This window comes from Astatotilapia calliptera, chromosome 7 (assembly GCF_964374335.1).
Source record: "Astatotilapia calliptera chromosome 7, fAstCal68.1, whole genome shotgun sequence".
In the NCBI taxonomy this organism is placed as follows: Eukaryota; Metazoa; Chordata; class Actinopteri; order Cichliformes; family Cichlidae; genus Astatotilapia; species Astatotilapia calliptera.
In genome coordinates this window covers 25,640,698-25,665,070 of record NC_137428.1, presented here as the reverse complement: position 1 = coordinate 25,665,070, position 24,373 = coordinate 25,640,698, and the positions used below count along the sequence as shown (strand labels likewise).

Here is a 24,373-nt window from a genome sequence, read left to right as displayed (position 1 = left end):
ATTAATGGAACGCAGGAAAGTACCGTCAGATTTTCATTCACCATGTAATACCATCTGGAAAGCATCTGATTGGCAGCGGCTTCATTTTTCAACATGATGCACTGCTAATACAGTAAAAGCATACCTGGATAGACAAACACATGACGAAAACACCATCAGTCATGGATCAGCCTCCTCAGAGCCCAGACCTCAGCATTACTGAAGTAGTGTGGGATCATCTTGACAGGGAGCAGAAAAAAAGGCAGCCGACATCCAAAGTAGAGCTTTGAATGTCCTTCAAGAAGCCTAACCCTAAGAGAGTTCAGGCTATGTTAAAGAATAAAGACCGAATATTGACTTTTAATCTCATTAAAACTGCACAAACTGTTTTTGCCGTATATGCTGTACTTCAGTGTATATTTGCACAATTTTTAATAAACTTCTGCACCTAATTTCAATTTTCCCAGCAACATATAAAGGAATGAGGGGTGATGGGAGTTATTTGCACAGTACTATAACTGCATTATTTATTAATATTGGACCCAAGTTTTCTAAAGCACGGTGTTGCTAATGGGGCTAAATATCAAGCTGTTTTATACATTCAATACTCAATACTTGAAATGTGCAATTCACTTGTATTTTTATTTTTTATTCCTATTTATTCTATTTATCCCCTTTGTATATTTTATTTATATTTGTCTCTGTATTTATATATGTGTGTGTGTGTGTGTGTATATATATATATATATATATATATATATATATATATATATATATATATAACAATTCTGTAACTGTAACTTCGGTCGTTGCTGTGCTTTTTGGAAGTCGAATTTCCCAGAGGAACCCACCCGAGGGATTAATAAAGTTCTATCTTATCTTATCTTATCATTCACTGGGATTATCTAAAGGGGACAGAGGTGATAATTCAGTATTCAGGTCTAATACATTTTGATTTCAGCCACAAGTCAGTGCAATGAGTCTAATCCAGGCAGATTTAGAGCCTACAAAGACAGACTCATACCTGACAGATTGATGTCAGTGAGTGAGTCTCTGGTGGTTGTCCCCGCAGCAGTCAGGATGTTAACCGACTGGTCAGTAACGTGGTTGCAGTAGCTGAGGTCCAGCTTAGATAAGAGGGGCATGTAACGAATGATGAGGCGCAGAGACGTGTCAGTGATGTCCAACCCTGCCAGACGCAGGTCCTCTACGTTACGCAGTTTACTCCTGTTGTCCAACTGACCTACAAAATGTGTAAAAACACAGGGGAGGAGATTACCAGAGGGATTAAGTAAAGAGAGATGATTCATGGTATATAGTTAATGAGCATGGAAAAGAAACAAATCCCCCAACAGTGAAGTAATCCTACTAACAACTGCTGTCTCTGGATCTAAAGCCTGACATAACTCATCTCTCTGCCACAAAGCTGCATTGTTGTCTACAAACAACATTAAAGGCACACATCGCACATCTGGGTGACATGTTCCTACAACATGGCTGCTTTAGCCAAGACTCCAATTTTGCATTCATTCATGGCTGATAATTCTGCATTCAACAGAAAATACACCAGTTACAGCAATTTGCTAAATTGGAGAGGCCAGACTTTTTAAATGTATGCAGGTCTTCAACAGGAACCAGTGGGTTGGCTCTCGGTCTGAGTTACAGACCAGGTAAGGAAGTGGCCAATTATTGATAGACTGATTAATTTGATGTTTTATTTTGGTCAGTTATCAGAATTTGTTGACACAGAGCTCTTTTCATTCATTTCTGATACTACTCAAAGGTCTCAATTTAGTTTAGGTCAGGATGCTGCCTGGACAGACCCTGCAGGACCACTTTAAAGTCAAACAATGAATTGCTCTGTCTTCACATGGGTTCAGTAAGAAATCAGACAAACTAAGAACTACTGAGCAGGGAGAGTAAAGTATGTTTAAAATCCTGCCCGAGGCAGTATTTATAGTCTACATATTATTTATGATAAATGCAATTTACACTACTCTTGCTCAATCTCAGTCTTAATTTTTACTCTTCTTTAACTTTGCCTCATTTTTATTTTTATTGGGGGGGGGTTTCAAAGTCACTGTTGTATGCAGATTTTGCACACATCCATCACACAGTAAAGGCCCTTCACTATGCACCTGAAACATTTTAACTTTGTTATTTATCTACAGTACACGGTACTATTGTTATTCTTAATGTTGTAACACAATAATTTCCCTTTTAGGATCAATCAGTTAATCTATGCACCAATCAATCTACTTTTCCTATCTATTATGGCCAAACACCTCCACTTTGGTCTCAAAGTCTTGTGGTTTGCGCAGATGCAAACCTAAGCCTCTTTTTTAGAGAGAAGATACGTTCCCCTGGCAACCCTTTCAAAGAAGTCATACTTGTTCAGTCTTTTTTCCAATTTTGCCATCACGAGCTTTGACATGCAAAATGCTAACAGAGACTTGTAGTCTCTGAGATGTAGCTCTTGTGTTTTTCTGCACATTGCACAGTCTGACTTTGGGGAGAATTTGCTGGGACATCCATTTTGCCACTGAGGTGCTCACACTTGCTGATGATCACTTAATCAAGTGCTTTTTTTTAGCAGCACCTGGCTGCTACTGACCTTCTTAATCCCTATGAAAGCTGTAACAGTGTATTTGGCTTTCACAGGACTCTATGCATGTGATAGAACTGCCATTTGACTGTGGAGGCTTTTTAAAAACAGTTTTAACAGGTTGAGATAAATTCAGGGGAAGGGCATGTGTGAAAAAAGCTCTCAAAGATATTTAGTTTAGTACATAAACTTCATCTGAGCTTGTCTTTAGATGAATTTGTATTCTACCATTGTGAAACGGAGTGACTTGAAGTATAGTGATTCAGAAAAGAAAACACAGACAGAGTCACTATACCAACAATCTCCTTTCCCCCCCTCTGTAATCAAGCTCTCTCTCAGTCAATAATGTTGTCCTGGTGTTCTGTGACAGAAAAACGGTTGGTACCTGGCCTATTATCTGTGGGAGGCGACAGCAAGTCTCTCATCTGAGCGTCTTTCAGTCCCTCGACCCACTGAACATCCAGAGTTCGCAGGAGAGGACAGCTGGAGGTGCAGAGAGCAGAGACGGCTACCCATGAGCATCCAGAGAGAAGCAGCACACGTAGACCTGCAAGGACACAAAAAACCTTGTTATAGACAGTTCTTAAAGTTTGGTTTGCTGTTTGATTTCATGTGGACAAATGCAACAATGTGGCATCTGCTTCTTCGTTTTCTGTCTCAGATGCAGTATTCTTGGTGTAGCAAAGAAAAAAAAACATCCTCTACAAATGTCAGCACAGAAAAATTACATTTAATCAAATACTCCCCCCGAAAAAATAAATAAATAAATAAAATAAAACGCACATAATGAATGGATTTGAATTAGAAATTCTCTGGAAGATTGAACAGTGACATACCATCCACTCCGATACAGTATTATACATTATAACGTATACAGCTGCTGGCAATGACCACAGGGTGAATCAATGCACCCTCGTGGCTACACAGGTGTAAGTAAAACCTGTTCACACCACTCTTCCAGAAACCTTATGAGATGAGCTGCAGCGACGACTGTGGCTGCGATTTGGGCTGTGTCTGGAAAGGTTTAATACCAACTACATGCACTGGTTGCATTACATTTATGTTGCAGTATTTCTGAACTCTTGGAATGCTAACACATACTAACACGTGAGCTATATAAGGACCACAGATCTAAATAATTTTATTACCACAGAATCAGCCATAAACTCCAAACCATAACCACATTTACCTCCACAACCAGGCAGAGCAGCTGCAGCAGAGCTAACAGGCATTAGCTCCACACTGCGGCCACTCTGCCTGTTGAAACATCCTTTCAATAGACTGCAAATATCCTCTAACAGTACAGCATAAGCCTCAAGAGAAAAGGAAAAATGATTCTGAATGATTCCCAAAAGTAGTTTGAAAATATTTTTTCCCATATGTGACCATTAGGGGGCTCTGTAACATGATGAGCTCACTACATTTGGTTTTGCAGTGAGACAAACATGCTGACCCCCCCCCCCCCAAAAAAAAAAAAAAAATTACATGATATTGCCTTATATCTGGTTTATTTGCCACAATTATGGCCAAAGGGTGGTAAAACTGTTTTGCAGCGAGTCTCTTTCTTTTCATGACTAAGCTGAGAGTGAAGACGTAAGACAATTACAAATTGTCCCAATCCATTTTGAGTCAGTCCTCAATGGACTGACACTACATAATGAGTTAGTCTCAATACATATTGATTGAGATTAACTAGTTTTAAAAATGTCTCTTTCTAAAGCCCGTCAGACCAACTCCCTAAATTGTGTCATGTTTCCGGTGTTAATAAACGGATAAATACACAAAACTGCCACATAAAATCCTTCATCATTACCTGTACATGTCACTAAGGCTGTTTCATACAGACACAAACACACCTGTGTAGATGGGTGGATTTACTTACCTGGAAGTCTGTTGATGAGCCAGCTGAGCTGCTTCTTGGAAATGTTGGTCCAACTGAGGTCTAGGGCTACCGGCTGTCTGCGGATGATCCCGCTCAGCATCAGGGGAGTGATGGACTTGCAGCGGTTCAGATTGATGTGCTTCCAAAGCCTTTTGTCACAGCACCTGATGAGAGAGACAGCGGACGTTTTCGCTGGACTGCTGTGTGATGAAGTGCAGAAGGCACGTTTTTCATCTTCACCATCTTTCTACTCACCATCTGTTCCAGGTCCGGCAGACACGCATGCAGACGCAGAGATCTCTGTGACTGAGGTGACCGAACACCATCATCCAGGTCTCTCGCTGCATCACATGCGCTTCGCCGTCGTTCAGGGGCAGTCTGTCGGGCGGGGGGCTGATGGGAGGGGGCCGGATCACGTGGCGCTCCATTTGGATACACTTCGGTGGCGACCGGCAGGGAAGCGGTCGAGGGCATATTGGTGCGATCGGTGTGTTTCTGTTCCAACTGAGCGGCGAGTAGCCACGCGGCATCCCGTTCATCTCCCGCCCCCGGTGTCGCAGCCAGTCGCCCAAGTCGCTGCTGCCATTATTAAGAGGCCACCTGGGCTTCTGTTCGTCCACTTCACTCTCGGGCTCAGATTTCACTGGCCTTTGATTCTGATTGGTCAAGCTGTCTTCTGTTTTCAGCGGCAGTCTGTTTTGATTGTTTACGCCTTCTTCCATTTTAAGGGCTTTACGACTCGGATTGGCAGGTGGGTCCTCAGTTTTTAGTGGTTTTCGGTTCTGATTGGTCAGGGAGTCTTCGGTCTTAAGTGGTCGACGATTGAGGTTGGCTGGGCTGTCCTCCTCCTTCTTCACTGAGCCCAGCTTCTGGCTGCTCAGACAGTCTTCTATCTTCGGAGTCTCCTGGCAGAACTCTTTGCTTGCCTCCTTGTTGGGGAGCCGCTTACGCTGATGTCGTGCTTTAAGCTGAGCGGAGCTTCTCTCTTGGGCTTCTCCCGACTCACCGCTTGGTCCCGCTCTGGGAGAGTTAGAGGATGTCTGGTCACTTTCTCTGGCTGCAGACGTTCTCAGCAGCGGGCTTAGAAGGACCTTAGCTTTGTCCTCTGCATTATTGTCCCTCTCTTTTTTCACCGTCACCTCTTCCTCAGCGTCCCCATCTTGGTCCTCGTCGTCATACTCATTTTTCTCCCTTAAATGCATCCTCTCCAAGGACAGCCCATCTTCTTCATGATCCTCCTGGTCGTCTTCTTCATCACCGTGATCATTCTCTCTCTTAATATGCTGAAGCAGCTTCGAAGTAAATGAGTCATCCGGTTTTGAAAGCTTCTTCTAAGAAAGAAAAGAGGGAGTGTAATTATGTTTTGAAAGCAGACAGAATTATCAGTTTTTCCACATAAAGATCAGGACTTTCAATTAAGTTCTTGTTTCTTTGACATATTTTAAATATATTCGAGTTTTTAATTAAACATCTGCAGAAAAATATTTGAAAACTTTAGTGCCTGTCTGCATTTTATGCAACATCTTAAACCAAAGTTGACAAAAAAATACCGTACTCTGCAAAAGTCTTGAGCCTCATTTATTTAATTTTCACTGGAAAATTACCACCTTAATCTCAAACACAGCCTGAACTCTCTTAGGCAGCTTTCTTGTCATTTCTTCAGGTCTTTAGGAATAGTTCTCCAGGCTTCTTGAAGGACATTCAAAGCTCTTTTTTGGATGTCGGCTGGCCTTCGTTCTCTTCTGAGGAGGCCCATCCATGACTGATAGAGTTGCACTCCGTGTTTTCCATCCTGGTATGCTTTTACTGCGTGCTTTCTACATGAGATTGCATGGTGGATCAAAATCTGACTGTAATTTTCTGCTTTCATAATTCCAACACCACTGGCTGAAATGCAGCCTTAAACCATGACAGAGCCTCCACCATGCTTTACAAACTGCTGTAGACACTCACTGTTGTATCTCTCCTCACCTCCTCCATGTGTATAGTTGTATAGTGTAGTTGTATAGTTAGTAATTATTACCTTTGTATCCCTTAATTTTACCAAAATTTAGCATGTTATTTATTTGTAATTTCTAGTTTTATATCTCTTGGAGATATATCTTTTATATAGTTATAAATGAACCATGGGGGCTTGGGGTGAAACAGAATTTCGGTACACTGTATACTGTGTATACTGCTGTATTGACAATATGAATCTTGAAATATATTGATAACAATTAACTAAAACTAAAAACTTTATCACTGCATAAGGCCCGTTGTCACTGATTTTCAGTCCAGAACTTGTGTAGTTTGTCATACCTCAGTCTGTTTCCCTTCTATAAGAATGGCTTCTTGACAGCCAACCTTCAACTAAGACCCTTTCTGAGGCATCAGTGAAAAGTAGATGGATCAACTGATAGCTCAGATGCTATGCAATGTGTGAAATCTTTGCTAAATGTTTTCCAATTTCTTGAGGACATGACTTTTGTTTTAGGCATGTCACGCCTTCTTTTTGTCCAGCTTCCTCAAATGTTTTAAGGACATATTGCACAGTATGCACTATGCTGTGAATGCATAAGGCATATGGTTTTCAGCTAGTTGCTCTTTGGAAATCACCTTCTGGGTAACGACATAATTACTACTTTATTTTTATCAAACTGTGTTTTCTTTGGCATTTTTCATAGATTCACCAAAATAAATGGGAACAGATTACATGTTTTAGAAACAGCCCGCTAGTAACAAAGTGCCAAAATATAATGGTTTTCGTCTGTATTGTCTATTACATATAGACACGGCATTGGTAGGTGTCTTTTTTTTTAACCTTAAGGATTCATAGATCACCGTTAAGCAGCTTACCTGGCATTGAAAAAACACTGATTTGAAAATGGTCAGATACAAAGACTGCTCTGAAAATGAGTGAAAAAGCAGCCAATGTCCAAAGAAAAACTTTGGAGGGCTGTAACAAAGCCAGGTGAACTATTGCTCAAGATCACTTAAAAAAAAAAAAAAGACAGTCTGACTTCTTAGAAGCAAAGTATAAAGAAATGAAGGGTGGTTCAAGAATAGTTATATTCTTCCATTTTTGGTTTTCTGCATCTTCACCGTTTGTAACATTTCCGACAACATTAAAAAACTATTTTAAATATATTTTTAAAAAGCCTAAATAAAAAAAACTTTACAAAGAGACATGAGTCTTACCTTCTTTTTAACAAAGCTAGGCTCATCATTTGTGTCAAAAAGTTTCCTCTTTTTCCTAAGAGGATTGTCCTCCAATCTCGGCCGGGGCATACCATCTAGAGAAAGCAAGGGGGGGCGTTTTTTAGGAGGCTCCTCGTCATTTTTCTTTGCGATTACATCCCGTTCCACCTTCCTCTTCACAGCAGAAGTGGTAGTCAAGGCAGCAATAGGTGTTGGCGCCACCATGGGTAGGTCTGGCTCTTCCTTTGAATCTCGGTTTAACCTCGGTTCTTTGAGCAGCGAGCCAGGAAGGTTGGATGCATACTTAAACCCTGGGCCTCTTTTTTGCTTTGAGGCCAAAAGGTTAGGAAAAAAGAGAGCACAACTTTATTTTTCTGGTTCTTAGATTCTTAACTAAAACTCGGCTGTTTAACAAATGCATCACACACACACACACACACAGAATAAAGTCCATACTGATGCTTACTTTTCCAGTTTTCCCAGCATGGTTACATTTTGGGCACTCCCAGCAGTTTGGCAGCTCATCATTGACTACTCCATTTGAATCTTTAATCTGAATAACAAGAAACACACTGGCTATTAAACAGCGTTTGACATGAAACGAGCAATTATTCAACAGCTGACTGACACTCAGGTCTTCACCTTGAGACAGTTAGGGTGAACGATCTCGTTACAGATGGAACACTCCATGAGCATAAGGTTAAACTTCTCTTCCTCATCCTCCACGGTGTCCTCCTTGCCTGCCTCGCCACAGACGAGACACACTGCTGTGTGGGGTAGGACGGGCTGGAGGAGGGAGAAAAAAAAAACAAAGAAAAGACAGTGCAGAAGATAAAGGCTCTGCATCAGCTCACTCTCGTCTTTTTAAGCAATTCTTTGTCACAACAAAATTTAACCCACACTTTTTCAGAAGGGTGAAACAAAGCAGAGCTGGAACTATTTGCTGCCATGGCTTTCAACAGCCTACTCCTCATATGACTCAACTAAGGACCCAGAAAATTTTAAATCCAATCTGAGTGATGGAAAAATGTAAATTGACTGGCATTTATATAGCTCTTTTCTTGTCTTATCGACCACTCAAAGCACTTTACACTACAAGCAACAGTCACCCATTTACACACACGTACAGACAGATCGTTTTATTCTATACATCCAATACTTTCTCCATCATAGACACACACAAATCACTCACTGGAGGCAATCTGGAGTTCAGTTCCCAAAGATCACATGGACCAAACGCACAACATCAAGCCATTTGCTTCAGCTCCCAGCTTCCTCTATCTCCTCTGAGCCACAGCAACCTCAAAGTAATAATAATGTAATATTGATGGAAGATTGACTTCACTAATTGCTAAGACAGTAGCTGGTTTATAGAGTTGTATAAGCTACCCTTAATTGTGATCTAAAAGCCTGACAGCTCAAGTTTGCCACCATAGCTTTAAAAAAAATGACCTGATTTATTCATTCATTTATATTCCATATGAATCCAGAGTGTTATAGCCCTAACAGCTAGTTCATCATTTACCATGAGGTTCCAAACAGATTTACAACAACATTAGCCAACTAATAAATGGGCTAAAGCAACAGAGTGGCTCTTGATGAACTGTGTGTAATCGCTGGCTCTGATGACTGCTCTCTATCTGTGTTAGAGTAAGTTAATATGAAGGGCGAGTTAAGCATGTTTTGCATTATTTAAACACGAGTCACGGTGGCTAAAAAGCCGAAGACCCGACAGCTCTCGCTATCTTTTAACTAGCATGATTAAACATTAAAACACAGTCCTTCTCATCATATAAAAGGCAGAAATAATCAAACTCAGCCTCTCTACAAGTCTCTGTCCTTGGTACTGAAACATTTAGACCAGGCCATTATCACTTTCTCCGTGCGTCTATATAATTGCTACTGTAACAGGTAATATCTGATACTGCTACTTGCATTCTTTTTTATTACACAGCTACAACAAACAGCAACTAAAAAAACAAACAAACATTCAGGCAGCTACTCCAGAACCAAACATAATAAATTATAGTTATACTTATATAATAATATAATTACTATTTTCTTATAATAATTATAATAATTATAAGAAAGCCAGGCTTATGAGTTTCTCACTTTCTCAGTCATTGAGGTCATGAGCCATTCGGTCTAGCATTTGAGTCAAAGACAACTGGACTTCTTTCTATAGATTCATGAGGATGTTTCACCTCTTCATCAAGTGGTATCTAATCCTGGGATCTTTATGTTTAAGGTCACATGAATGTGTGAATGACAGCTGAAGCACCTGGAAAAGGACCTCAAGAATTGTCTTAAATGTGGTACCAACATCTGAAACTCTTCAATCAGTTCTGAGAACTCACCACACTCGAGAGGCTTCGTGAAACACCTTCACAAACCTAAAAGGAACTGCAGTTTCCTTCAATGCTTAAGACTACCATGACCTGGATGACTGAGAATCTACACAGAAAATATTGCCTAGGGAGGGAGGAACACCCTTCAATTGGTGCAGGAATATGAAACAGTATCAAGGAAGTTGACTAAAGGAACCACCTCTGCTTTAACCTAATGTGCAGACGCCTTGGGTCCACAGTCGAGGGACATAAAGCTAAGCAGAACCAGCTGCTGAGTGAAAGGATAACACTGGTCTATGTCACTACAGATGCACTCAAGGACAATAAAGTGATTGTGACTGAGACTTTTAGTTTAGCTAACAATAGATACAACAAACAGCTATCCTAGCTCTGTAAGTACTTTAAAGCTCACTGAGGCATTAGAAGTTGTTTGTTTAATCTGTAGAGAAACCAAGCTGTCGTTTGATCAGAGGTTAAATACTTGAATTATTTCTTGTTGAGAAGGTTTGACTTCTTCACTGATAGTGACACCAATATGCAAGAGACTTACATTTAAATAACTTCATCATCAAACAAAGAAGATACAGTAAGTTTTAGATAGCTTATGTAGGCGTTTCCATTCATTTTCAGTATTCATCCAAAGTGAATCACCCACTGGGTGTACCTCCTTATTTCACCAAAGGCTTTGAATTTGCCACCAATCAGGGACTTCAGGAAGTTAAAACAGTGAGTACCGTTTATATAAAACAGAAATGGAAATGTGAAACTAACAATTTTGAATATAAGTATATGAAACTCGTGGAGAGTCCTAGTAGATATGTCACCACAGCTGTGCAGACGCCTGCTCAGGCTCTTCAAGGTGCTGGAGGCATGTGGCTCCCAGGAGGCCAATCATTATCACTTGTTGTCGAGCTTCGAGCAGCATCAGTGACTATATCTGATGAGAATTACTTTCAATTGGAAAGAGCTGCTTGTTGGATTCCTATATTTGAAGCAGTGAATACAGCTGCTCTACTGGTATGAGTTTGGTGAACTTTTGTGATGGAAAGGAATCAGCTCTCCCAATTTTATTCTATTTTTTTTACATTAATGTGTGTTATTTATGATGCTTGTTCCCCTGTAGCCAACAAGCATACCACGATTTGTTTGTGCGTTCTCCAATGAGCACAAGAACCAATGTTAACTCGTTAACCAATACTTTTCCTCAAAGATTCTTTTTTTCCTGATGAAATTAAGATAATAACGGAATAAATCAACAACAAATCAAAACAAGTTGAAAGTACTCAGGACAGATGAGATCCAATCAGAAATAATGAAGCTGTGATGAAAGGCAGGACAAGTCGGAAGTGATCCAATGAGAAGTAATCTCCTTGTAATTGTGTAAGGAAGGATTCAGCTAGCATCCATGCTTCCTGTTTCTAATGAAAACGCGACAACATGTCAACGCTTCGGAACAAGAAAAGAGCAGATATGTGGAAGCTCTTCACATTTGATCTCAAAGATGAGAAGCTTTGTAAACCGTGCTGAGCGAACCCTCACAGCCCAACATTTACACTTTATATTTTAATCAACTGAATCAGCTTCAGATTTAGCCTACTATAATGATATTTAGTCTAATAAAACTATAAGAATTTAGATGCCTAACTTATGACTAAAACTAAATGACCTTTTAGTCAACAGACTACAACTACATCGAAATTGCTGTCAAAATTAATGCCCGAACTATACTTCAGCAGGAAATCTACCCTCTTTTAACCCTGCGGCATAACCTTCCACGTACCCTGACATCTATCTTCCGAGAAATTTAACTACATGTCAGGTCACGGCATAGGGCTAAGATAGGTCATAAGTAAATTTCCTGCAGAAGCCTAAATCAGGCACACTTAGGAGTACATCCATCCATCCTCTTCTGCTTATCCTTTTCAGGATCACAGGGGGCTTGGAGCCTATCCCAGCTACCATACGGCAAGGTACAGCCTGGACAGGTCACCAATCCTACACAGGGCTAAAACAGTAAGAAAGGCAACCATTCACACTCACATTCACACCTACGGGCAATTTAGAATCACCATTTAACCTAACCCCACTAACTGCATGTCTTTGTACTAGGGCTGGGCCATATTATACCGTTCACGGTAATACCGGTATAATGTTAGGCAACGATAGGAAAATGAAATATCGCGATAGAATGGGAGTAAAACGCGCATGCGCAGTGCCTTTGTTTTCATACGCACAAGGCCGATTGTTGAGTGAAACAGATGAACCAGAATTGGTTTGTAAAAATGGTGCAACTTCCGTGATGTGGAACTGTTTTGGTGTTTGTCCGTCAGATACACAACAAAGCACATTTTTTTGCAGAACATGCTAGCGGCCGTTGTTATTGTCGTATTTGTCGGACTAAGATGCTCTTAAATCTGGGAGTAATCTGGGTCCTAAACTCCATATTCTTCAGGTCAAACAACACTGCAGCATCACTTAGAGTTAAAAACTGTCTAAATTCTTTCATCTTTAATAAAACGATCAGCATTGCTGCTTTACCAGGTGTAACTATAAAGTTTAACTTCCAGGCATCCATGAAAACAAAAGTTATTACATTTAACGGAGTTAGAAGTTAGCAGGAAGCTAGCGGAAGTTAGCTCGCTAGTTTCGCTAGTTACCTAAGCATGATATTGCATGTTCTGACTGAGAGATTTCTGAAAAAAATCAAACGTACAGCTCTGCTATCACTTCCAACATAAATGAAGACAGGAAACTAAACAGCATTGACGTTTGCAGGGTTACTGAAGTTGGGCTAGCTGGTATATAATGATGTGCTACGTGATTGCTAGCGACACAGCTATGTTAGCATAACATAAACAGTGAAGCTGGAGGACGAACACTAACACTTTTCCACTTATAAAAGTTAACGTGAAGGTTCTTCATGGTTAGAAACAAATGCAATCGCATGGCAGGATGCTGTAAACGGACCAAACTTCAGTCAGGAGAACAACTGAGATAATCCATCCACAATACGAGGTTAGTCATTACTATACTGCAACAACATGGGAATAGAGCAGCTGCCAGAGAATTCAACATTAATGAATCAATGGTACAGAAGTGGAGGAAGCAAGAAGAATGAGTTTAATAAAGTTTGATTTATCTGACTGCTTTGTTTCGCTTAATGTGCCTTATAATCCCGTGCACCTTATGGTCCGAAAAATGCGTACTGCACACTGCAGTTTAATGTTGCAAAGCACCTCTTTTTAACTTCAGTGGATATTATACATGGTTATGCTCAGGATATGTCAGCCCATTTCTACTGGAAATGCCTTTTGGTTAAACTTTCAGCAAGGAATTTGCATTTGCACTGTTACATTTTTATAAAGCTTTAATGTACATAAAAACCAGCTTCTTGTTTAAGTGAAAATAAATGGAAGGTTGTCTTTTTGCGCTAGTAATGTTGTGGAGTTGTATTTTGTCTCGCATCAATTATATCGTCGGTTATATCGTTATCGCAAATTTTCAAATATATATCGTGATAAATATTTTTGGCCATATCGCCCTGCTCTACTTTGTACTATAGGAGGAAGCCAGAGTACCCAGAGAAAACATGCAAACAGAAAGGCCCCGGCCAGATGGTGGAGTCGAACTGAGGACCTTCTTGCTGCGACCCAACACTGCTAACCACCGTGCTGCCCACACTGATGACTACACCACACAAAAGTTCACTCACACACATCATACTTACAGCAATGCACTGCCTCATGATGCAGGACTGCTTCATGCGTCCTGGCCCGCCGAACTTCTTCATGTCTTTGCAGAAGTGACACTCTCCGCACTCCGTCCGCAGACACGCCTCGCATTTCCGACAGCGTGTCCGTCTCCTCCTGGCTCCAGATGTACCCCGGCTGGCCGACAGCTTGACCGCTGATGCGGGAGATGCTGCCATCTTAGGTTTTGGCCGGTTGGGAGGCCGGGGCTAAGGAAAAAAAAAAAGAAAAAGGAAAAAAGAAATGGTAAATGGCCTGTATTTGTATAGCGCTTTACTTAGTCCTTAAGGACCCCAAAGCGCTTTACACTACATTCAGTCATTCACCCATTCACACACACATTCACACACTGGTGATGGTAAGCTACATTGTAGCCACAGCTGCCCTGGGACGCACTGACGGAGGCGAGGCTGCCGGACACTGGCGCCACCAGTAGGCAACGGGTGAAGTGTCTTGCCCAAGGACACAACAACCGAGACTGTCGGAGCCGGAGCTCAAACCGGCAACCTTCCGATTACAAGACGAACTGCCAACTCTTGGGCCACGATCGCCCCAAGAAAGACAAAACAGAGAGGAGGACAAAGTGCGGTGCATCAGTAACGATAAGCCAACAAGTATGCACTTAAAGGTCAGATAGAGTCATGTGTTGGCAAAGAGTGAATGTTCAAAATATTCACCAAGTACATGTTAAGCACGCCGCGGGATGCAGCGCAGCGCAGTTAATTAATATAACAATTAGGATGTCATTGGCAAAGTACTCGCATCATTAGCTTTCACTACCTTTGGTTTGCATTGTTAATAACAAACCGCTGTACATGTTTATCATCATTCTGATGACTGATTATCTCCATTCTAATAATGAAGCTCTGCAGTCGAGCGGCCCTTTTAGAGCACACTTACAATCATGTTACATAAAAAGAAAAAAAAACAAAAAAAGAGGCAATTAAATCCAGCTGCGGTTGGTGCTACAGCTGACGTCTAAAGTACTGCCTGGACCCTTCTTTGTTTCCCCCCCATCTCTAGGTCAAGATTTCCAGGCGCAGACGAAAGCAAAAAGGAAAAAAAACACCTGCATTTATATACGCAAAAACAGCACATAACACATATCCACAAACCTGATCGAAACATGCTGCGCATAAACACATTATTCACGCCTGGTATAGCTCAGAGTACGAGAGAAAACAAACACATCAAAAACGTCCCTGGAGGCGTCTTCCAAATTTAGCACCTCAATTGCTTGCATGTTTCTACTTCAAAGAGGAGCTGCACTTATGGCTACATTTCACACATGGATCACTAGGATCTATTATTCCATGATTTACAGCCGTGCGCGTTATTAAATGTGCTCTATTTAACAGAAGTGGCCAATTGAAATGAGGGAGTCTTTGATCAGCATCATTATTTTTCTTGTGTCATATATATATATATATATATATTTTGCCCCCACCCCCTCGGGCTCACATCCCCACCACAACAATGTATTTTTAACATGAAAACCACAAGTCAAAACACTGCCAGCCATGCCACATGAAGAAAAAAATCAAAAATAAAAAGAGTGGAGTGTGTGAAATGAAATAAACATGAACGAGGAGTGCAAAACACTGCAGCTCCTGGAAATGAAGATCGGATTTCTTTAGTTACATCGGCAGTGCAGATTTTCCTAGTGTCAGCATAGCAACAGCCACGTCCCATTCCCTAACAGAACAGTCTATGACACACGGACTTGTAACCAATAAGAACTGTAATGAGACCATCTAACACAAAAAAAAAAGAAAAAAAATTAAGTAGGCTCTGTCTTGCGCACATTGTAATAATTTATTCCAACAATAGCCACAGAATTGACTGACATAGGCAGTCAGATATGTGGTGACCAGACAGGATTAGCGGGAGATATTGGTGTGTGTGTGTGTGTGTGTGTGTGTGTGTGTGTGTGTGTGTGTGTGTGTGTGTGTGTGTGTGTTTGTGTGTGTGTGTGTGTGTGTGTGTGTAGGATGGGATAGTTGGGGAGGGGGTGGGATTAAGAAGAGAAGAAACAATGAAATGAGACCAGATTACCCAGCAAAACAACACACATGATGTTCTGCAACTCAGCTTTTGCCATTTTAAGTGTCAGCTGATGGGCTGAAGTTGCAATAGATTCACACGAAACAACAAGTAACCAGGCCGTGCAGGAACACTGCCTCCATTCATGTTTGTTTATGTCTGTGACATGAACCACAAGGAGGCAGGTTTTGGATTGTAGTCTATATTTTCCACCAATTCCCCCTCCAACTCTGCTCCCTCCCTGCAGACAGATAAGTGGGGTGATCTCTAAAGCAGATATCCTTCTGACACACAATTTTCAATCACAGGAAAGGCTGGCAACAGCAACATCACCAAAGACAACCAACTTCCCTTAAATCTCAGTAAGTACTCCCTGTATCTGCTCATGTTTTTTTGCAATGATATCCAAGAACTCCTGACAAGAAAATATGTCACCGGTGGCAGCTAAGCCTTCATCAGCATGTTTCAGGAAAAGCAGCCAATGAAATCTGTATTATGTAGCGTGTGCCTTTTTACAGCAAGAAGGATGCACATTTGTCCCCTTTGTGCAGTAACAAGGACAGCATGGGTGACCCGCTAGTGATTTCTTAGCACTACAGAGCTCATTCAGCTGGAAAACATTATGAGGAGCAGACCCTTATGTTCAGTGACACAGCCCTGAGCTAGTAGGAAGATACCCATCATTGCAGTGAAGACAGCACACACACGAACACACACTGCACACAATATGGCAAACTTCACAATCAGATAGCTGACAGCAGTAATACATGGAACACTGTGATGATCTAAACTCTGCACTGACATAAACACACCACGTTCACGTTGCTCTGATGCAATAACGGTTCCTGGTATTCACAATTTCTCTTCAAGGGGATATAGATAAGTAAACTTTTCAATGGAGATCAATTACAATGTCAATCAGTTTTAAAATCTCCATATATACAGAGCATGCATCGGAGATATTGAGACCACACAGCACAAGCAGATAATCGGGCAGTGATATTTCACAAGTTGCTCAGGTTGAAGTTGAACTGCTATGCTTTGGAGCAACGCAGTGATTTAACAGTTATACAACCTGCTGTGGACGTAATACATCCCAAAGATGTTTGAATAGTTGAACTTTGGGATAAAACTTGGAGGGGGGAAAAAGCCTTTTTAATATCTGTCAGCAGAGCAGAATTGACTCATTCATCTGCAGTCAGCATTTTTTTAATCTAAATGCAGGCACAGGCTTAATGTAAGGGGGGTGTGGTTCAGAGTAAAGAGTGTAGGGGGGGAAATATTTGAATTAACAATTTCCGTGCAAGTCCCATCGTCTAACGTTTTCACAAAAAATTATGTCTTTTCATTAACGCACACTGAAAGAAAAACCTTCCCCTTTTGTTTTGGTTTACCATGACATGTATTCTGATATCAATCGATAGGTTTACAATCAGACCGTTAGAGATTCAGCTCCTGCATCTTCACACAACCAATAGCAACCTCGAGCTACATAAACAGAAGCTCCTATTGCTGGATTTATCTGATAATAAAAATGCAAGCACGCACGCACGCACAAACAACAAATCTACCACAAAAAAAGAAGCAAAAAAAAAAATAAAAACAAAGGCAAAAAAATAAAATAGAAAATCAAAGCCCAAGCACAGAAGATAAACTGAATCAGTGCTTTTGTCTTCAGGTATCTCCATTACTTCACTGCCCTGTGATGCTGCACACTGCTCTGTCTCACACAAGCATTCCTCTGGCGGCCTGCTTACGCCTGCCTGCAGGGCTTTTAGGGTGCTAACCTGCTCGGAGTCTGAGTCGTAGTCCTCATCATCGGCGCTCAGCGACATGGCCATGGCTGGTTTTCAGATACCGTCCAGCTTACAGCAAACTGACATGGCTGCAGTCTCCTCCTCCTCCTCCTCCTGCTACTGCTGTCAGGCCTATAGCCCTCCCTCCTGCTCCAAAAGCTCCACAATACCACAAGCAGATGTAGGAAACACATACAAGCCTGCCTCATTAATATGGATCGACTCACTGAGGAAGAGGAGGGGGTGCTGGGCAGCGCAGAGCCAATGGGAGGCTGCTGTGAATCAGAATATGCACTCGGGGGGAGTCTGCCTCCATCCAATGTGGAGAGAAAATGCAGTAAAGGTATTATCATATTTATGATGAGTAGCAGAGGGAGAGGAGAGCAGGCTCTGCACAGCCAGAGCCAGATGGCATCTCATTACAAAAGGCAAACACAAAGAGGCCCCACGACCAGCAGCTGGCCTTTGGAGAGCCCGGTGGGGGAGATCCTGAGGGTTTGTAAGACCCATACAAACTTCACTTTCATGCATTCCTGTAAAGCACATCTCATTCTTAAACTTTCAGCTGAGGCTCCGATGTCTTGTGTGTTTGTTTGGATACATTTTTAATCACACATATTCAGCGACTAAAATAGAGCAGCACCATGGCATATTTAAACACTTCTAATTAAAATTGCAACCATCACACAGATTAAAGCCATTTATTCACATTTTGATTTGTTTTGGGATATCTTATGTTACACCGTGAGTGAGATAAGAATTGTACTGATATTAAGGAGCATGTTTTTTTTTGTTGTTGTTGTTATATTTGGATAATAAATGAAAAGCCTCAATTATGACCTCACAGTCTGCTGCTCAGCTCATGGCTAGAGAAACTCAGGTAACATGACATCAAATGCACTTCGAGCCTTCTGACATCAACAACCATTTTCGTCTTACGATATCACAATTTCAAATGAACCGTATCGCGGTGTTTCGAACAAATGCGAAACACCGCATTTGTGGAACTCGACACCACTCAAAACATATGACAGCAAAAAGGCTAGCGAGGGCAATATTTCTGGATCTCTGTAAATATTTAGTCCCCCCAACGTAAAACGCGAAGGCTGTGACATGGTGAGACATGCCATATAATTTCTGCTCTTAGTAAACAATGTTTTTATGGACACTAAAGGCTTGTTTTGGATTCGGAAGGCACACCAAAAAGCATTAATGACAACAAAACACATGTCAAATTATGCAGAGGAGCAAAAATATCTAATCATTTACTTCATTATGGGCAGGGATAGCTCAGTAGGTAGAGTGGTTGCCCCATGATCGGAAGGTCGGGGGTTCGATTCCCCTTAACAGCTACCCTGAGGTACCCCTGAGCAAGGTACCGTCCCTACACACTGCTCCCCGGGCGCCCAATGGCTGCCCACTGCTTCACTAAGTGAATGGGTTAAATGCAGAGAGCAATTTCCCCACGGGGCTCAATAAAGTACAATAAAGTACACACTTTCTACTGCAGCCCGTTATGACAAAATTATGCAAACTGTTAAATCTCCTGCTAAAGGGAAGGAGTGCAGTGAGTGGTGGGATGAGTGAGGGAAGACAGGACCTTAGCCATTAATAATTGTCCTGTACCAGATATGTACCTATATAACATAGGTAAAGAAATATATAAAATATGCACACCTGTATTGATAGGTAAATATCTATTTAAAATATACTCAGTGATGTTGCTTGCACCACAAATTTAAGCAAAAGGTGCATAAGCTTTGTACTACACAGGTATGTAGCACATAAAATGATTCTCAAGTGCCTGAAAATTAAGTAAAAACACTATATTTGCTGGAAAACAGATGTATTGCAGGTGACACTTTCTTACCTTTATGGTTTTCTTAGGCCAGTACACCACAGGATATCCAGTGATGGCTAATTTAGGGTCATCATCAGTATGTTCCTTTAAGACAACCTAGACGGGCACAGAGAACAAAATCAAAATAGGGCCGAACTATGATTCCTGTCTGTTAAGTAATCTGAGGGCATGCCGCAAACATGTTTGGTTTTTTGGGTTTTTTACCTTTAAGTCATCCAACAGCGCTTGGGGGTTCTCTATTCCCATTGGAATACATTTCCTATTTTCCGGGAGTGACTCGAGCTTTTCAATCAGCGTCCTTAGCCCATTCAGTTCAAACTCTGTTAAATGAATCCATTTATTCTGAGGCTCTGAGTTTGGAGAGTCTGAAGGAGTTTTAAGGAAATCTAAAGAGGCCGAGCTGGGGTTACAGCTGTCCTCAGAGTCGATGGATAAAACAGCTTTGAGATGTTGGCCCTTCCCATTGTCGGGTGTGCAGGGTCCATCCTGAGGAACTCTCTCTAGTTTTTCACCCTGCTCATCTCTGACATGAGTCCCACACGAGTCCTCGTTCATGTCTTGACTCCTGGAGTCAGAGGAGGGGCTTTCTGTCTTTGACTTTGTCTCAAAATCTGCAGGGATGAAAGCAGATTTCCTATAATGGATGTTTTGATAACGGGCATACCAATGAGCAAATAATTTCTCTAGTTTGGGGAGCACCTGTTAGTAATCCTGAAATTATGGGTCAATTTGTAGGTTAGCACATATAACAAAGCAACAACAACACATCCAAACCCCTGAAACATTCAAGTTTGATCTAAAGTGACTTCCTGTGACATACCAGCTGGGTTAGGCTCCAGTCAGTGCCCCTTCCCCTCCCCGGCAACCACATGTCGCTAGGGAAAAATATGTATTACCCAACCAGCCGGCGAGCAGTTGCTGGTGGTTGTTGGTCACAAAGAGGTATAGAGTGCAATTACTTTGGTGCCGTAATTGAGGTTTTTCACTCACCCATAGATTCTTTACGGATCTCCTGAGAAAAGTAGGATCGTTTGGTAAGGCAATGCAGGTATCTCTCCAGGACATACCAGCATATCTCATAATAGAAGGGGAAACGAAACTTGGAATGAACCTGAAGGGATGACAAAACAAAAAAAATTAAAAATGACAGATTCAATTAAAGAACCATTAAAAAGTAAATGAAAATCTCAAATGGATGCTTTCAATGATTGGTCATTTAAGTAAGGTTAAAACAAAGTTGGCCTTCCATTACCACAAAAGCTTTAATGCATATAAAAAACAGCTTAAAGCGTAAGTCAAACTATAAAGGACTATAAGGAACGAGGCGGCTGCTATCTGTAGCAGTATCTTGTGCTCTGACAGTCAGAGGCTATGCAGAATTCTCAGTAATGCAACTGTAATCCCAGCAGACCAGCTCACATTTAACAGGAAGTGGAAAAAGATAGCCACAAAGATGTTAATGCACAACGCAAGTAAAATATAGAAAGAACCCAAGAAAGGGTTACTTTATCCAAAAATTAGTTTTGCAAATGCCCACACCTCTTATTCTCCTGTCTCTCTCAAGGGTAAACTTTTCACCTTCCCCTGGTTCTCAGAGAGATTAATTTCTCCCACGTGGAGTTTACTATATTGCAGTCCAGATCAGAGTTAAGCCACAAAGTGGAGAAAATAGACTCCTACCTTTGTCCTGTTCTCTATCTCATAGATGGTAAGCTGCATAGGAATGTTAAAGCTGTGCAGAATGTTGCCTCCAAACACCAGTGTGTCCACGGGAGTGTAGACAGCGTGGATCCACCCTTAATTACAGAGAGTTAAATGTGTTATAAAATGGTCAAATATTCAAAGCTGAGCATTAACGGAGCCTAATCTATTCCTGCTGGCTACTTTAAGACAACCATGCCAACACACCAGATGGGATGAAGAAGGTGTATCCTTGTTGAAGCTCCACTCTCTGGCATCCATCAGCTCGGTCTCCCAGGAAGACATCACTCTGCTTGCCTGACAGGACCCAGTCCTCATACAGGGCAAGGTTATAGGGAGTTGGAGGCACAAGCCAGAACACCTGAGGAGAAGCAGTCATTTCTACTTAGAGTCTGTAACTGTTAACAACATTCAAAGCTTTGAGGAATATTAGCAGACGTCTTCGTAGGTGTGATCAGTATATCCTAAAGAGGCAACCAAGCTTTACAAAGAAAGAATAAACTTACTTTCTGTCCCTTGAATACGTGATACCAAACTGAAGTTCCCCCAAAATCGATGTGGAAATCTGTGTAGCAGCCCTTCACGCTCATCAAACAATACCTACAAAGGAAATTAGAAAATCATCTAAGAGACAAGAAGTAAATAGGTAAACAGAAAAAAGTGGTAAACACAACATGGCTAATTACAAGGCAGCAATAATCTCAGGATGCTACCGACACAGGTAACTCTCGGGAGCGACACAGCATAGAAAACACTTCACAATAAGGCAATTCTCCTCTAGAAATTAATTTAGGAATGATTAGAACCCCAAGACACAAATGATTTGCCAATTTAGCTAAAGAGTATAATCTCTAAGAGAATCCCCACTGACTTGGAGACATTTAAAGGAAAGCCCTTCTAAGGACATCTTGCACACGATGATACTGTGAATGCCACTGAGAGAGAATCTAACACCTTCACAAATAAAAAGAAGTTTGAATTTTGCCAGTTGAACCATCCGTCAAACAGCAAAGCCAAAATTAAAAAAAATAAAAAATCCTGACATCATTATTGACTATTTCACAGCTTTTTAATTTAAAGACTTGTGTGTTATCACCGCATGAAAGAAGACTGAGTTCCTAGTGAATCATAAATGAGAGCATATCCAGGGTAGCTTTCACTGCAACAATAATAAAAAATTTAACGCTCCACAGCTATATCACGAGTTTCACCTCACTAGTTCTCGGCTGGACCCCGTTATGCCTTCAGAGCTGGTTTAATTCTTCATGGCATAGATTCAACAAGGTGCTGGGAACATGCCTCAGATGTCGGTTCATATTGTTTTTGGTTTTTTTCCTGTTTTTTTTTTTTTTCCTTTTTCTGAACTTTATTTGAAATTATAAAGCGAACAGTCAGTCATTCCAGTTCAGATGTTGGTTCATATTGATGTGAGGCCATTTGAGTACAGTGACATCAATGTCATGTTTAAAAGAAAATCAGTTTGAGCTATGTGATCTGGCACATTATCCTGCAGGAAGCAGCCATTAGAAGATGGCTGAACCACTGATACAATGCAGGAAGGAAGGAAGGAAGGAAGGAAGGAAGGAAGGAAGGAAGGAAGGAAGGAAGGAAGGAAGGAAGGATGGATGGATGGATGGATGGATGGATTTCATGTTGGTCTGCCCCCATCTTAAAAATGTCAGTGTGGTCTTCTGCTGCTGTAGTCCAAGATATGCATTCAGAGATGCTCTTCTGCATAACTTGGCTGTAACAAGAAGTTGTTTGAGCTTCTGTTGCCTTCGTATCAACTCAAAGCAACCTGGATGGGTTGGCTGTGCAGTAAATCAACATTTTCATATGACCAGCGAGTCTGGGACCAACAACCATGCCACGTTCAAAGTCACTTATGTCACCTTTCTTCCCCATTCCCCACTCAGTTTGAACATCAGCAGGCTGATTAGATATTTGTGTTAATGAGCAGTTGAACAGGTGTACCTAACAAAAAGCTGGTGTCCAATTAAATAGAACAGGAGGTGAGAAACAACATGGGATGTGTCTTCATGCAACAGTATACTAGATTAACAATTTTAAAGTGAAGCCTCTAGGCAAAGGGGACACCAGTGAGTGTGCTGAAGGGAAAAATACAAGAGTACAGATGACTGAAATGTTTTAGTTTTGAAAATGGCTTTATTTTAAGTAATAGATTCTAAACTAGCTTCTGCACAGTGTGCTGAAATTGCAGCAGTAAAATAGTCTTGTTTGATATTCTACTCTGTTACACCCTAAACCACTGCCAGCATCTCCCTAACCTCTATGAACAATACAGGAGATTAGCAGGGTTTAAGTGTAACAGTAGAAAATATGGGCAGCTGACATTAAAAAGACAGGCAGCCCTGGTTTTGATTCATTTTGACTCTTCAACGGCTGATTGGCTGAGTGGTGTGTGTGTGCAGTCAGACCACAGTTGTTAGAAACCTTTCTCTTATGCGAGGAGGGGGAAAAAATCCTGCTGCCTAGCAACAACAAGGAGCACGTACAGGAGGTGACAGTATGCAGTACTCTACCGTGATGGAGCGATGGATGAGAGATGGGAGGAGAAACAGACATTTTCTACAAGTGTTTTCTTTTTATTAGTATTTATTTTCTTGCTCTACACACAGTTTTTTTTCACCCCTCGTAGACTGACACACAGCTCCAAAGAGAACTTCATAAAAACAAAAGCACAACAGTGCAATGCATACCTTTGCACTTTGGGGTATTTCATCTCTGAGATGATATTGGTGGCTTCAGTTTGGCTTTGTTTCAAACCAGGAGGCCACATGTTGTCCACCCAGTCCACTTGATCCACCTATAAGAGCAATCAAAGCAGCACCATTCAGCAACCAATCACAGTGTTCTATCATCTTCTATTTTTGTCATTCTTCTTTGAATCTTTCACCAGATTTGTGACCTCTATCAAACCTCTTATAGTATGATACACAGCGAGGGTCGGGGGCAGATTACCACTGTGGGACGCTTGATGAGGTTCTCCAGCTTGGTGTGGCTGAACTCCAAGCTAATGACATTGAACAGTTTGTCCCGCTCTTCCTCTGGCGTCTCATAATAGCGGACAAACTGAGCCATGCTCATTTCAGAACCTTTCTGAGTGCTCACATCCATAACGTCCACAGACCGGCGACTGCCTGCGAAAAACAACCAGGATATGATGAATTTAGCCAATGAGATCATACGCATCAACATCAACACACAA

General features: G+C 41.3%; 2 protein-coding genes across 7 annotated transcripts in view; one reads left to right on the top strand and one right to left on the bottom strand.

The window, feature by feature from the left end:
* Nucleotides 1–15,296, top strand: part of rnf34b (ring finger protein 34b) — a 40,961-nt gene extending 25,665 nt beyond the window's left edge. For 2 of the 3 annotated variants that reach the window (XM_080304300.1, XM_080304302.1), the window contains one exon: nucleotides 2,955–7,632. In XM_080304300.1, coding sequence (XP_080160426.1) covers nucleotides 2,955–3,013 — 59 coding nt within the window. In that variant the 3' untranslated portion in view covers nucleotides 3,014–7,632. Of the gene's footprint in view, nucleotides 1–2,954; nucleotides 7,633–11,920; nucleotides 12,008–13,556 lie in introns of those variants that run through there. The other variant, XM_080304301.1, reaches the window with a different exon arrangement.
* Nucleotides 1–24,373, bottom strand: part of kdm2bb (lysine (K)-specific demethylase 2Bb) — a 29,775-nt gene that overhangs the window by 3,178 nt on the left and 2,224 nt on the right. Inside the window, exons 5-20 of one of the 4 annotated variants that reach the window (XM_026173894.2) lie at nucleotides 24,127–24,305; nucleotides 23,865–23,971; nucleotides 21,651–21,744; nucleotides 21,352–21,505; nucleotides 21,124–21,239; nucleotides 20,434–20,554; nucleotides 19,648–20,054; nucleotides 19,453–19,539; nucleotides 13,722–13,952; nucleotides 8,289–8,432; nucleotides 8,113–8,199; nucleotides 7,647–7,982; nucleotides 4,722–5,797; nucleotides 4,467–4,630; nucleotides 2,970–3,131; nucleotides 1,004–1,222 (exon numbers count right to left, since the gene is read on the bottom strand). In XM_026173894.2, coding sequence (XP_026029679.1) covers nucleotides 1,004–1,222; nucleotides 2,970–3,131; nucleotides 4,467–4,630; nucleotides 4,722–5,797; nucleotides 7,647–7,982; nucleotides 8,113–8,199; nucleotides 8,289–8,432; nucleotides 13,722–13,952; nucleotides 19,453–19,539; nucleotides 19,648–20,054; nucleotides 20,434–20,554; nucleotides 21,124–21,239; nucleotides 21,352–21,505; nucleotides 21,651–21,744; nucleotides 23,865–23,971; nucleotides 24,127–24,305 — 3,684 coding nt within the window. Of the gene's footprint in view, nucleotides 1–1,003; nucleotides 1,223–2,969; nucleotides 3,132–4,466; nucleotides 4,631–4,721; nucleotides 5,798–7,646; nucleotides 7,983–8,112; nucleotides 8,200–8,288; nucleotides 8,433–13,721; nucleotides 13,953–19,452; nucleotides 19,540–19,647; nucleotides 20,055–20,433; nucleotides 20,555–21,123; nucleotides 21,240–21,351; nucleotides 21,506–21,650; nucleotides 21,745–23,864; nucleotides 23,972–24,084; nucleotides 24,306–24,373 lie in introns of all 4 variants that reach the window. The other 3 variants (XM_026173895.2, XM_026173896.2, XM_026173900.2) reach the window with 3 other exon arrangements.